The sequence below is a fragment of the Microchirus variegatus genome (genome assembly GCF_963457635.1).
Source record: "Microchirus variegatus genome assembly, chromosome: 22".
In the NCBI taxonomy this organism is placed as follows: Eukaryota; Metazoa; Chordata; class Actinopteri; order Pleuronectiformes; family Soleidae; genus Microchirus; species Microchirus variegatus.
In genome coordinates this window covers 15,687,984-15,702,757 of record NC_139823.1, presented here as the reverse complement: position 1 = coordinate 15,702,757, position 14,774 = coordinate 15,687,984, and the positions used below count along the sequence as shown (strand labels likewise).

General features: G+C 41.0%; 1 protein-coding gene across 1 annotated transcript; it reads right to left on the bottom strand.

Moving 5' to 3' along the window:
- Window positions 1-956: 956 nt before the first annotated feature.
- LOC310943397 (uncharacterized protein) lies at window positions 957-5,759 on the bottom strand. The gene is made up of 5 exons (XM_083908953.1): window positions 5,716-5,759; window positions 4,233-4,525; window positions 2,699-2,965; window positions 2,460-2,612; window positions 957-1,478 (listed from the first exon to the last, which is right to left on the bottom strand). Exons 2-5 carry the CDS (start codon window positions 4,510-4,512, stop codon window positions 1,303-1,305), a joined length of 876 nt encoding a protein of 291 aa, XP_083765079.1. The 5' UTR covers window positions 4,513-4,525; window positions 5,716-5,759; the 3' UTR covers window positions 957-1,302.
- Window positions 5,760-14,774: the final 9,015 nt, after the last annotated feature.

Below are 14,774 nucleotides of genomic sequence, written 5' to 3'. Positions count from 1 at the left end.
CTGTAAATAACTGAAAATATATATATATAAACTGAGTAAAATAATAATAATAGCATATTATCCAAATGATTCCCTTTGTTTAATGCAGTATCTATTATTTTTTTTTTATTTTAACAAATCCTGACATTTCTTGAGGAAAAATACATGCAATTTCAACATGTACACATGTGCATAACAACTTACCAATCACAGTGCATCTACAAAGGCATAAACACATTTAGTCACAGGGTTCTGGCACTGAAAAATATATTATTTCACTTTATGGTTAGATTCAAATTCATCCTCTGGCCCAGATTGGAACCTCTGTATTTTTTGACACCCCTGGCATTGATTAATTGAATTCATAATTAAAGGGAAATAATAGGTTTGTGGTATTTTGAAAGTATACTGTGTTAAAACAAAACAATGCCAAATTAAAATGTTATAATACAGTATGTCATATACATGCATGTGTCCTGCAGTTATTTACCTTTTATAAAGATCACTTGGAGTCGTTTATCATGATCCACAGTTCCTGATTCTCTGCACCGGTGCACACATACCTGTATATTCATTTAAAATACAGGGTAAACACCATACGAATGTTAGGAATTGTTATTGTTTAAATGTGTTTTAAACATGTATAAATAATTACAACACTTACCGACATTGCTGCTCTATTGAGTTTAGCCTCTTGGTGGCAGTAGTGTCAAGCAGATATTCATGCTTTATGAACACAGGACTCCAATCACTGCATGTAGTCTGTGTTCTCTGCTGAATGACTTAACAGCATTAATATTGTTTTTAGGATGCCACTATTAGAATACATTTTTTACTAAATTAAGGTATGTTTTTTCTGCCCGTGTAGAATCAAGGCTCTTCTGGAAGAAATAACATGAAATGTTTTTCAACTGTAAAATCTTTAACCCTAACTATAAATGAAATGCAGTGGAGCGGAAAGTACAATATATCCTTCTTTTTACAGAGTGGAATTCACAGGTACAAGTACAGAAATGTCAAAATGGCACAAAAGTACAGCAACGTTCACATACAGTTGAGTCCAAACTCTTTTCACAGTGCGATACAGTATCATGTTATATTTTAATCTTCTTTTTTGAGATGAAAATAAGTGCATCGAGACTCTTCTGCTCTAGAACAACAGCACTTATTCATCGATGTGAATAAGCACCCGAACACAACTGCAGAGCCGCCTGAACCACAAAGAGCATAATTATGCAAAATCTGCTCTGTCATTTCCTGCTTGATAAAATGTCACATTCCCACCTTTTATTTCTAAAAGTCACAGTTTTTAAAAAAAGTCAGTCAGTGTGCGTCAGAGACAGCGAGGTCAGGCGCGTCGATGAGTTCTTGTCCGAGCCGTGACTGCTTTAAGGCGAAGAGAGTGACGCCTGAGCTGTACGCCGCAGGGATCCTGATGTGCGTTAACGCCAGTGCCTCTTGTTCCTGTTCCTCCTCATGCAGCATTTGTTTTACCTGACCTGAGAAAAAAACAGAAGTTTCAAAGCGAACAATGCCGAACTGTAGATCAGTTAAAAAGACTTAGTTAAAAAGACTGCAGAAATCCACCGATGCCAGCCTCTGTAAATCAAAGCCCTTGGCTAAAGTTTATATAAAAGGGCTTATTCTAAGAGAACACAAACCAAATGATCCAAATTTTAAAGCAATTATATCTTAAACAAACATATATTAAACTTTATTTTAAATACCTATGGGTATTACATTAAAGGGGTCATATTATACCCTATTTCTCCAAGTTAAACTAGTTCCCTCTGGTGTCCTAATGAACACGTCTGTGACATGCTTTGGTCAAAATACCTTAAGGATGAACCACCACAGCGGTTTAATCACCCTGCCAAAACAGCCCTGTTCAGAACGCTCCGTTTAGTAGTATCTCTATAGGTCCACCTTAAAGAAAAAGTAAAACAAAACTTAAGGGACAGGAAATGACATCAGCCACAGAGGCTACTGAGAGCTAACGACAGTTAGCATTTGGAAAAGTGATCATTTGCAGGCTCTAGCAGGCACATTGCCGTCATATATAACCTGTATCCACTGGACAGATAAATCATCTGAGCCTGGAAGTTTGAGTAGAACTCCGTGCTGCACTGTGGAGACGAGAATATAACTTTTCGCGGACTTCCAGTTTTTGGATACCGTTGCCCTCGCCAGCACTCTCTGCGAGACAATTCCAGGAATTTAGCGAATTGTGACGTCCCAATAAGCGCGGAAGTCAACATTGCGTGTTTTAATTCCTGTACTTAGACTGACGAGGACCACAAAAACATGAGTGAGGCATCTTTTTTCACACTTTGTCGACTGATAGGACCTCTAGAGTCCCAAATATAAGGATTTAAATGATTAAAAGTTGATTTAGCATAATATGTCCCCTTTAAGTAATAAATCCACATAAATGTTACACATACTGGAGCTTAAAAGCCATCCAGTAATCCTCGATTTACCCTCAACGTCCAGAGCTTTCCAGCGCGGGTCCGTCTGACTCTCTATGAAGCCGCACAGACACGACTCGGGCGTCAATCGCTGCAGGACGTCTTCTCGACGAATCAGCAACACCGATTCACTGCAGAGCCTCTGGTGCACCTCTTCCTCGCTTACTATACAAGGAATTGGGTAAAAAAACGAGGACATCATTTACGTGATATCGGAGCACAAGCGTTGTTTTCTTCTTCACGTTACTCACCTACATCTAACGGGTTAGTCATGAAAACGGCGCCGGGCGCGACCCCAAATATGAGCTGATGGTGCCACGCGTCGGGCACCTCCTCTCCCTCGAGCACGGCCAGCTGCATGTTCATGGTCGCCACGGGAACGGCTCCCTTTCGGATCCAGCGCGCGAGCCAGGCGACGAGCTTCACCTGCCGCCGGGGGTGAAGGTGGAAGAAGCGACCCGTCACCTCGCCTTTGCTGGCCTCCACCGCTCCTGCGATGAGCTGAGCGTGCGTCGCACCTAAAATCAGACATAACATTTTTACATTGCAACAAAAACAGCATCTTTTTTTATTCTTGAGGTGATTGATTATACATGGGCAGGGTGATGGCTTCAATCAAACACCTTAAATGTCAATATAAGAGCGGTCACGGTGCTGGAAAAGGTCAACTGCAGTTTCCTCCTCTGAGTGACATTAAAAGCCTTTGTCTAATTCAAAGAGAGTCCTTTTTTTTATAAATCGGTGCAAGCAGCAGCACTGATAGGATCCAGACTTTACACAACCCTCATTCACTTCTGGCACGGTTAAAGTTCCTGTTAACACACCTGTGACACCTGGAATATGATTTCCCATGGAGCCCGGTTCAGATATTCAAACATCCATTTTCATCCGCTGCTTATGCTGGGCCGGGACTTGGGGAGGGCGACAGGATAAGCAGCGGCGTTCCCGGTGATGCTTTTTTCCCCCAGAAACACTTTCCAGCTCCTTCTGGGATATTTAGTCGCTTCAGTGAGTTTTTCCCAGTTGAGCAAACCCAGAAAACCCTCCAAAGGAAGTCGCCCCAAAAAAGGAGCAGTGGTTCCATTCCAAGTAAGTCATTATAACTTATAACATTCACCTCCACAAAGTCATCCGTTAATATTCCATTATCTGTGATGTCATAAGACAAAGAGCACCAGACAACGGTTCTACGGTGATGTAACTGCACCATAACCTTTATGTTTTAATGCAAACTACATACATTTACTACTTGAAAAAAAAAGGGTGGGTTATTGAGAACTAATGGTGTGTTTATTATCCTGTCAAATTAGGATTGAAATATGAAATATAGTACAATCTGGAGATAAAAGGGAGAAAATATTAGAAAGCACCACTCTAGGCTAATTTACAAAAGCAAGAAAACATTACATTTTGAGGTTTTAACTTATGAAATGTGTTGTTTTTGGTCCCCCCCTTCCCCTTATATTACAAAAACACTAATAACAAACCAAACAGAACAAACACAAGTGGACATTTCAGGTCCAAGATAGTTCAGATAGGGTCTCCAGACTCTAAAGAACGTCTAGTTTGTTATGCAGAACATTTGTGAGATATTCCAAAGGAACCAGCTCATATATGAGCTCAAAAAGTGAGAATGTTATATCATCTTTTACCAGTGAACCATGAATTATTATCTCACTTCACAGAAATTGGCTTAAGGAAGCTAAATAGCACACAATTGTGAGGTCATGATCATTGATACGTGGCACCTTCAGGCGTAGTTTTTGGCTCGTGTGCATCATTTACCTGCTTCACTCCGGGACAGCAGATAGTCGGGCAGGGGCGACTCGATCCTCCTCAGGCGAGTTTGGACGCAGCGATCGGCCTCCTCGGGGGCGACGTCCACGCCGAGGGCCTTCAGCACGTCCACCACGGCCGTGGCCCCGCAGGCCGAGGTTCCAATCTGCAGGGTCTGCCTCTCCAGAGCCTCCTGGAAGGACCAGAGCATGGCTCTACCATCAGCTCCTCCTGCCTCTTCAGCGTCATCTTCATCAGCTCCACAGACCTGCTCACACACTCTCTCCATCGGAGAGCCTTAACTGCAGAAAAGATGATAAATCCATGAGCAAACCATCAAAACAGTCTGAAACCCACTTAGAGATATTTCTTCTTTCATTTATGAACCATACCAAAACATCTTATACTAAGCACCACCTGAGAAAATATTGAGCACTCAAAGTAACACCATTATCACCAATACAATGGTGTAAACAGACCGAGGAAAGTCAGCTACGGACTTTTCAAAAGAGGCAGATTTATTCCAATAAATCTCACTGCTAGATTTGTGAAATATTTATCTGATCAGTGACTTTACAATCAAAATAAACACAGAGAGCATCGTGTCTGAGTGCACATTTAAAAGCACATCTATTCTCACAGCTAAGTTATAGAGACCTAATAACGGGACTGTGGGCAACTGTATAAAGAGAGTTCTCTAAAAGTTCTGATTAAGAATAGAGTTCAAAAGTCAAATATTGTACTGAAAATTTGAGAACTTTTTACAGTTCAAATTTAAAATCACATATTTGCACTTTTTAATTGAATTAATGATCAACATTTTAATATAATTTTTCATTTTTCAATAATAGTAGTACTACTAAAAAAAAAATCAACTTTGAGATATAATAAAACAACAATTTCCATACGTTTTGGACAAGACAGACTAGGTTGTGTTCAGGACATCTATGACAACTAACGTACAGTAAATCTTCAATGTACAGTTTTTGAGAAATTTCAAATTAAAAGTCCCATATTGTGCAGTAAAATGTCTTATATCTAGTGCACTAGTGGAACTTTTACAGAACTCTCTTGACACAGTTGCTCAAAGTCCAGTTATTATGTCTCTGAAACACAGCTGTGAGGATTTTCGTTATGTTTCCAATTCAAAGATGCGCATTGAAACGTGCACTCGGAGACATCCGGTTTTATTTTGAAAAGCGGATATCTTTACCAATCCGCTTGACGATTAGCTCGCAGGCTAAACCTAGCGTAAAAGACAGAAGGGCGTTTAAATTCAGCGTCAGATAGTTTGATTAGGGAGAAACGAGTGTCGTTGAAGCGAAGTCTTTATCACTTTGAAGAAAAAAAGGATGAAAACGAGCCTTAAAACGATCGCCTGCTACATTTACGTCACATGGTTAAAGCTATGTTTCTTTATGAGAAATGAAAAGTGCTGCTTGATTTCATGATACACGCGCGGAGTGACGACTGTCCATGTTTGTTTTCTTACCATTTCCTCAAGACGACAACACAGACCGGCAAAAACAAAACAATAACAGTCAACGCGCATGCGCACAACACACGTGGTGCTCTGTAGTTTCTTTACAAGTCGCACAAGAGCACACAGTGACAACTAGCGCCACTGCCGGACATGTCTGGCCATTACAGGAGAGAGAACAGCACCAAACAACAGTATAAAAGCTGCACATGTAAAGACACATGTTATTTAACCTCTTATTGGTTCATATGAATTAATTAATGATGAGGAAAAAAATAAAAAAATAAATAAAATAAAACTTCAAAACATTTGCAATTAGATCCAGTCAATGGTGAATCATGAATATCGACAAAAATCTAATTATTCCCCCTAAAGAAATTAGACAGCAGCATCCTCACATAACCTCCAGTTATTGTACTGGACTTGTTGAACTGCTTTGAGCAGAATTGGGTCTGTGTGGCAATTCTCTGTTTAGCCAGTAGGTGTCAATGTGGTCACATTTAAGAAGCAGCGGGGCAAAAGGCTGCAGTTTAAGTAACACAGCAGATACAGCATGGTGTCATGAAGGATGACACTTGATGAAAGAGCCTAAGGCATGCAGTGTGTCACTATCTATCTATCTATCTATCTATCTATGGACGAGGCATTTTTACGTTTCACTTTACAATGTGATCATTTTAGAGCAGGGAATCTTAAATCCACTTCATCTTTAAAGTAAACTTTGCAAACTGTAATCATTTTTAATTCACCCTTGATAGACCTGGCCCAACCTGCACCAAAATTCCCTCCACTTCGCTGTGATCATACAATACAGCAGAATGAAGTGCATGAAAGTAGATGCAGATAGTGTCACAAAAGAAGTGATCACAGTGACTGTGATAGTGATAGTGACATCCTCCTCACTGGTGCCTTGTGTATGCATGTGTGTTTCTGCTCATGTGCTACAGGATGGAATAGACTGTCCAGGGACTTGATTTGAGCTCATGATGAAAGACGAGACTCCACTTGGATCCATGACGAAAGGACTTGAGCCTTTGTCATGAGTCCAAGTCGAGTCTCAAGTCTTTCATCATGAGTCCAAGTCAAGCCTCAAGTCTTTCGTCACGAGTCCAAGTCAAGTCTCAAGTCTTTCGTCACGAGTCCAAGTCAAGTCTCAGGTTTTTCGTCATGAGTCCAAGTCAAGCCTCAAGTCTTTCGTCACGAGTCCAAGTCAAGTCTCAGGTTTTTCGTCATGAGTCCAAGTCAAGCCTCAAGTCTTTCGTCACGAGTCCAAGTCAAGTCTCAAGTCTTTCGTCACAAGTCCAAGTCAAGTCTCAAGTCTTTCGTCACGAGTCCAAGTCAAGTCTCAAGTCTTTCGTCACAAGCCAAGTCTCAAGTCTTTCGTCACGAGTCCAAGTCAAGTCTCAAGTCTTTCGTCACGAGTCCAAGTCAAGTCTCAAGTCTTTCGTCACAAGTCAAGTCTCAAGTCTTTCGTCACGAGTCCAAGTCAAGTCTCAAGTCTTTCGTCACAAGTCAAGTCTCAAGTCTTTCGTCACAAGTCCAAGTCAAGTCTTTTGTTATGAGTCCAACTCAAGCCTCAAGTCTTTCGTCACGAGTCCAAGTCAAGTCTCAAGTCTTTCGTCACAAGTCAAGCCTCAAGTCTTTCGTCACAAGTCCAAGTCAAGTCTCAAGTCATTCGTCACGAGTCCAAGTCAAGTCTCAAGTCTTTCGTCACAAGTCAAGTCTCAAGTCTTTCGTCACTAGTCCAAATCAAGTCTTTTGTCACGAGTCCAAGTCCAGTCTTAAGTCTTTCGTCACGAGTCCAAGTCAAGTCTTTTGTCATGAGTATCGGATCAGTATCAGCCTGAATTTGACTTGATATAGAATCAGAAAGGACAATTATTTTGATCGTGGGAGCCAAACTCACACAGTCGTCCATGTGACGATTCTGCCCACTTGGTCCAATCACGGACGAGGAGCGTGATCTTACAGTAAAGTTCCTGTAATGTTTCCACTGAGAAAAGGAAGAATTACCCAGTATTAACGTGGACTTCCTAATAAAGTGAGAACGCCATGTGACGGCAAAGACGTCAGTGTGTTCCACAAGGACACACGAGTGGTCGAAAAGTGATAGGAAACAAGTGTTTGAACAGAAAAATGATGTGAATGAATAATTTAGAGGGTTTTGATTTATTAAAGAGCGTCTAAGTCTTGTCTACCGTTCTTTTATCCTCCCGACAATAACTTTACCTGTACTGATCTGCGATCATGGACATCAAACCCTGGTTGGTATGCATCTCACCTGCTTGTTCTGCTGGTGTTCCTCTGCGTCAGCGATGGCTGCTGGAAGTCCTACAAGCAGAGTGTGATTAAAAGTGACTCAAACAAAGGCTCACCTCCACATCACCTTTTTTCTTCTTTGTCGACGCGGCAGATAAAGCCTTTCTTTACAATAATGCCACAAAGACGGGCTGAGCTATTATTTACCATTTACGTGGAACGTTCAACAAATGTGCCACATCTTATCCTTTCAAAAAAAAAATACAACTTAAAATCAGATGTGATGATTAGCGTTGGCAGATCATTTTGAGAACGCAAAAAGCGAGACGCCCGGTTCTCTGCATGGCAGGTCTCGACTGCCTGATCAGATAGTACGATAATTATGTGTAATCATGTCAGTCTCTGAATTGTTATCACCGTTTCTTACAGCTACTATGACATTGAGAAATGATTAAAAAAAAAAAAAAAACCTCTGTGTTAGTTTTAGTTCTTTTAATTCTAAACATTAGGACCCGCCATCTTGATCCAACAGTAGACGACTGTGAGACTTTCCAGTTCATTATTATTCATGGAAATGTTATATATATGCTGAATTGCGCATGCGTTTGAAGACAATACATGCATTATGTAAGCATTCTGTACCAAATGATCCATTTTTACTCGTAATGTCCTCAAAGACCATTATTTGCAGTCGTTAAATTTGCATTAAAAAATTGCTCAATTTCCCCCCAACATTTTGTGATTGGTTTAACCCTTTAACGCCGAAGCCTCAAAATGTACATCTTGCTTATTTTAACCATAAAGGGCTTAAAATGTCCTGTGCGTAAGTGCTTTTGACCATTTTTGCAGAATAACTTCCAAGATCTGGCACTTATTTACAATTTTCTGCATGTTAAATTAAGAAAGAACACTGTTAATGTACATAAAAAACAGATTCTATGTGTTAAATTTGAAATTTGAACAGTATAAACCATATTTAAAATAACATGTCTGAGTTTCTGTCTCGATGTGAAAAAACAGGCCCAGAAAAGTATGAAACGGGTGTTTTTCCAACTCTTGTCGCTCTGGTGACAAAAAAGTCAAATTACCGTAATAACCACACGTTGGAGGATGATGGCAGAACAAATGATCTTACTGGGAATAAGATAATGGTGTTTTTATGTGTTTTTTTTTTTAACAAAAAATACAGGTAAACAGAATCTCGTCCACCAACACCATCCATCACTCAAATATGATGTGCGTGTTTCCAGCGGCGACTGTTAAATTCACAGTCCAGCTGAGACACACACACACACACACACACACACACACACACACACACACACACACTCCAGTCATGCCACAGCTGCAGAAAAAGATTGGCTCTTCTTCTACCTTTTCCTTTTTTTTTTTGATGTTGTTTTTTGGAGCGCTCTGTAAGATTTGTGAAGAAATAATATCGCAAAAAAAAAAGTAAGAATACACACAAGATACAAGCACTGACAACAATTGTCAGCACAACTGAGGGCAACGGCGAGGTGAGCTCAAGTTTGGGCTCTGTTTGGGGGGGAAAAAAGTGTGAAGAAAGAATGATGTAGTGGGGTTTTTTGGTAACACTTTAGATTAGGGAACACGTAGTGCTTACTAACATGCATATACGTAGCATACTAGGCCTTTATTAGTGAATATTAAGCACGTATTAACACCTTATGTAGGGAAAATCTTAATTCATGTCGTAATAGAGGAAGGTTATGTAGAATAAGGTGTTAATACCTGCTTAATGATTACTAATAAAGGGCTAGTATGCAACTTATACATGATAGTAAGCACCTACTGAATGGTGAATATGTGTTCCCTAATCTAAAGTGTTGTTTTCTTTCTCTGCATCCCTATCTAGATTTTTTTATCTCATTAGTCAAAATAAATATAAAACAAGCTGTTTTTTCTATCATTCCTGCACCTAGAAATGTATAAATAACTATAATCTGATTTTATTTCAAAATAGAACATAAAGAAATACCCGTAGTAGCAACCTGTGTCAAACCCCGACACGCGGCCAAAAAGGTGGATGGGCCTCATCGTGCTCCTGAGGCTCATCCGCCTGCACTGGCCGCACAAGGCAGTAAGAATCAAGTCCAAGTCACGAATGCTTGCGTAACAAAGCGACGCCCGTGTCTCGGCGCTCTCATTTATATACTTGACACCGGTTTGTGCTCGTTTCTTGGCCGCGGCCATGCCTTGCCGCTATGGAATCCCCCCGCTTGGCACTGCCGTCCCTGCGCGCGAGGCGAGCCAAACGGTACACGCTGATCTCCTCTCATGGCTCCTCACTCACTTTGCGGAATGAGTTGCAAAACATACTTAGCGCTTGGACTTAGCGCCTGCTTCAGGATTTTCCGTTCTGTGCTCCGAAGGTTTAGTGTCGTCGCCGCCGCCGCCGTGTTAAGATGTCTGCGAGAAAGAGAGAAGACAGAGAAACTAGGGTTTTTTGCACAAATACTGTGTTCGCACAGGTTTGACAACATCTCAGAGTGACGGTTTCCAGTGCGAGACACACACAGTGCGACTGAAAACAGTTAAATGATATCATTAGGAATACATCCGCCTCCTGTGAAATGTCTGCGTCTGAATTTATTCCACGCTGGTCACAACAATGTTACTCTGAGAGCTACATACTGTGTTTTTCTCTGGTGGTTTGCTCGAGGGGGATGAAAAGTGAAACGTGGCTGCTGAGGAATCGCCTCCAGTGGACATTGGGATGGCGCTGGAGGCCGAAACGCGACGCAGCGGAGCCGTGGGATTCATCACACAAAAAGCAGTACGACATCTTTGCAAGTCGTGTTGCCTTTCTCAGATTTTACACTCTTGTTGTTGTTGAGCATTTTCCAGCACATACACCTTAAAGGCATAAATAAAAGTGTTTTTTTGTATTTTGTCCGTCACATCCAAATGAAAAAGCTCCTCCAAAAGCCATTAAAGTGATGTGTAGATGAAGTTCACATGTGAGATCCATGTACTTAAGCCAGGCAGATTGTACATAAAATTGTACATAAAATGTAATTTCAAAGTCGTTTTCATACACTTTAGAGCATTGGTTCTCAAAGTGCGGCCCGGGGGCCAATGGCGGCCCGCAGAAACATTTCTGGCGGCCCCGCAATGAATTACAGTTGATAGTTTTAATCCAGGAGCTACTAAGGTTGTTAAATGTTTATTGAACATTACTGGATACAGACCAATAAGTGTAAACAAAAATACTGGGTATTTACCTGGTTTCTATATGGTGAATTTTAGTGTATTATTGGGTTATAAGCTGGTAATAAGCAGGTAGCTAGTAAATATAACAGAAATGTGTTACTTGGTATTAACCTGTAATTAGAAGGTAAGAAAAATGGCCAAAATACTGGGTTATTACCCAGTAAATTATAAAGCGTTATTATATTAACGCTTATATTAGTTAACGCTAAACTATTGAAGTGAAATCTGGTCATTAAAATGATTACAAATGGGATTTCTTTCTGGTTTTTTTTCCTTTGGCGGCCCTCAGTCCAATGTTGGGTTCCTAAATTGGCCCTCAGGTATCAAAACTTTGAGAACCCCTGCTTTAGAGGTTGGGTATCAACTTGCGACAAACTGTAGTGCTTTAAATATAGTATATGTGTTAAAAAAATGTGATTTTATCATAATTTTAAGGATTTTTGCGGCTCCAGATTAATTTTATTTGGGTGGAGAGGGGACAAACATGGCTCTTGCAGACCCCTGACCTAGGCTTTTTAATATTATTGTCCCTCTTCGTACTCTTTGTTTTGGTGTTTTCTTGACTGGAAACCTGCTCAGACAATAAAGAAACAGTCTTAATTAACCGTGTGATCTCCGCCTCGCCACCACACAGCAGATGTGCCGCCAAAAAAAAACACGCGGAGGAAACCTGTTATACCGTCGACGTGCCTATATATGGCCGTCGTCGTCGTCCCATTGGGATAGCGTGGCAGGCAGAGTCTATTTAAACACTATCTCCGTGACCTCTGTGCACATCAGCTCTGCAGGGATCTGCAGGATTAACTGGCGGCGCGCTCAGGTAAGCTGAATCATAATAAACCGCAGCGGCGCCTTTGAAAATACCCACAACAGCACATTAGCATTGAAATGAGCTATAGTACATTGTCAGTAAGTAGTCCTGGGTCACAGAGACAAACGTTGAATACAGCCACAGGGATTTTTTTTTTGACACACACATGGCTGTCGCCCTCCCCTGCCTGCTACGCCTACACCGCTAATGTCAACAGTGTTAACAATCCTGGCTCGTTTCCAGTGGAGCCAGCATTGAATTTCTACACAGCGCTGGAAGCTAGACAGAATTCACCTGAACCCTGCTTCATTTGTGTGTTACATTATCCTACTTTTTTCTTCTTTTTTGCATATGCTGTAAAATTTAAGAGCCCACACACACACACACACACACACAAAAGACATGAGGACTATGAGATTCCTCAGGCTGTAAAAGATTTCACGCTGTTCACTTCCCTTTATAGGCCATCACAGGACAAGAGTGCGAGCCCGTCCGGCGCGTACAAAAAAAGATCTTCCGAGTTTCGTGAAAGGTTAGTCGTGCAAAAATAATGCAAACACAGAACAGTTCGTCTCCTTTTTGTCACACATTTCAGGTTGCTATTACTTTCAGGTTACTTTTCTGCAAACCAGGCGAAAGAAATAGGACAACACAGATATTCATATCGTACGTGATTAAATCCTTAAATAAACCTTAAGGGTTAAAGCGAGGTCTTGATTCCTCCGTGGCAGTTATTAATTTAAGCTTTTAGTTCTGGATTTCTGTTAAAGGGGAAATAAGTAGTTTATAGTGCCATCTAGAGGAGAGGCTGAAATTTACAACAAAGACCTGCTGCTCTGCTCACCCCCTCCCTTCCCCGAGCGCTACGGTATCCGCAGCTGGTCAAATGTCGTCCTCGTTGTCTTTCTCCGTGTCAGCAGATGAGGTTCGTGAGGTGAGGGAGAGGGCGAGCTACCGCGGCCGTAGCAGACGAAGCGGAGAGAGTGGAGGCGGGACTTCCGCTACAAGTAAAGAGACGCTTGTTTTGTTCTCTCGCGTTTGTCCTTACAGGCTCCCGTAGAAACATGGCGTCTCGCTGCTAACAGTGGCTATGCAACGGCGGTCCACGGTCATGTTATTTTAAATGACTTTTTGAAACACTACGAAAATGAAACAAAAACTATTATACAGCGACTAGACAATGCAGGAGCACATAATATGTATAAAAAAGTGGATTTTGGGTTATATAAACCCATAAATACTACATATTGTACCTTTAAGGTTCGTCATTTTTAAGCCTTTATTTTGAAAGGCTGAAGTGCTTTACGTGTTTTCGCCTGCTTTTATGTCACTGAGAATTCGACAGTGTCTATCTTAGTATATTCTGTTTTCTGTTTGTTGGTGTCAGTTGTCAAGTATTTGAGGCAACCTGGAGGTGGACGAGATACGGCGGAGACATCCTTCACCGACTTGTTTTTTTGTGTGTTTGTTTGCTTGCTTGTTTGTTTATGGAGAGGATATCAGATAACATCAGACGACTTTATTTGTCCCAAAGGGCAATTCAATTACAACAGTCCCCCGAGACGATACGCACATATATACGTTACAAACAACTAAACACACAAACAAACAACAGGGAGGACAGGACAAGAGTCTATGTTAGATTTAAAAATAACAACCAGAACAAATAAGTCTTGTTAAAATGGCCCTTGTGTGGCCTGGATTCGCAATATAATAATAATAATAATAATAATAAATTATAATTTAGTAAAACAATGACCTTTTCCTGGTGTTTTTGTGCCTTAAATCCAACCACATGCTAAAAGAAAACGGTTGTCAAGCACAAGTGGTCAAGAACATGATCATAGTGTGATGCATTTGTGGGCGATGAACCCTTAGAACACAGATATTTCAGCTGCTTTTTTCCATTGTTATGTTTAAACATACAGTACATGTACATACAGAGCATCTTATATCCTTTTTTTTCAGCACAATCTCATTTTCACCAATCGTATAAAGACACCGGAGCAAAAAGTTTTGAAAATGTTGACTGAATTTGTGAAATTTGGAAATCCGTCACAGTTCAAAGTCTAGTTTTTATGAACAAAAAGGAAAGAAAAAACGGTCTAATTTCTTACTTCTGCACAATTATTGCCCCTTTATATCGCTGCTAAAACACGACTTTGACACAAGAACATATAAGAAGACCTTATAATGTGACACATAAGGAAAAGAATTTGAACCAGTGGGAGAGAATAATTTCCGTAGAGCGTGGGGATACATTCAAAACAAGGCTTTAAACCTTTTACTTAATGACCACTTAATAATAATAAAGGAAATCCAGCCGTCTCTCCTGTTGTCCAGTCAAACACTTTTCAGATCGTAGCAGCGTGACGAGCACTCTCCTAGCGGCGCGGCTTATTCGCTTTCGGTCGCCGTGTCGATGATATGACTGCGGGGAACTATTTGCCACGGGAAAATGTGACATGTTTTATTGCTCGTGATGTAACGCATACGGCACAGGAATGAAAGCCAAGAGTGAAGTTGTTATTTATGGATGTCTGACGTCTCTTGTTTAAGTGAGGGGCGGGAGAGAAAAAAATAAATGGTTTATTACTCATTATCACGTCCAAACAGGATCAGATTTGGCTCCCACTTCACCTGACGAGTGCAGAAAAGCGTGTCCACGTTAGCCCGCGGGGGAAACGCGATACATCATCGCCGCAAACGGCGAAAACAAACTGCCCTTGGCAGATAATGTTCCATAAAGTTGCCGATTCCCCCCTCG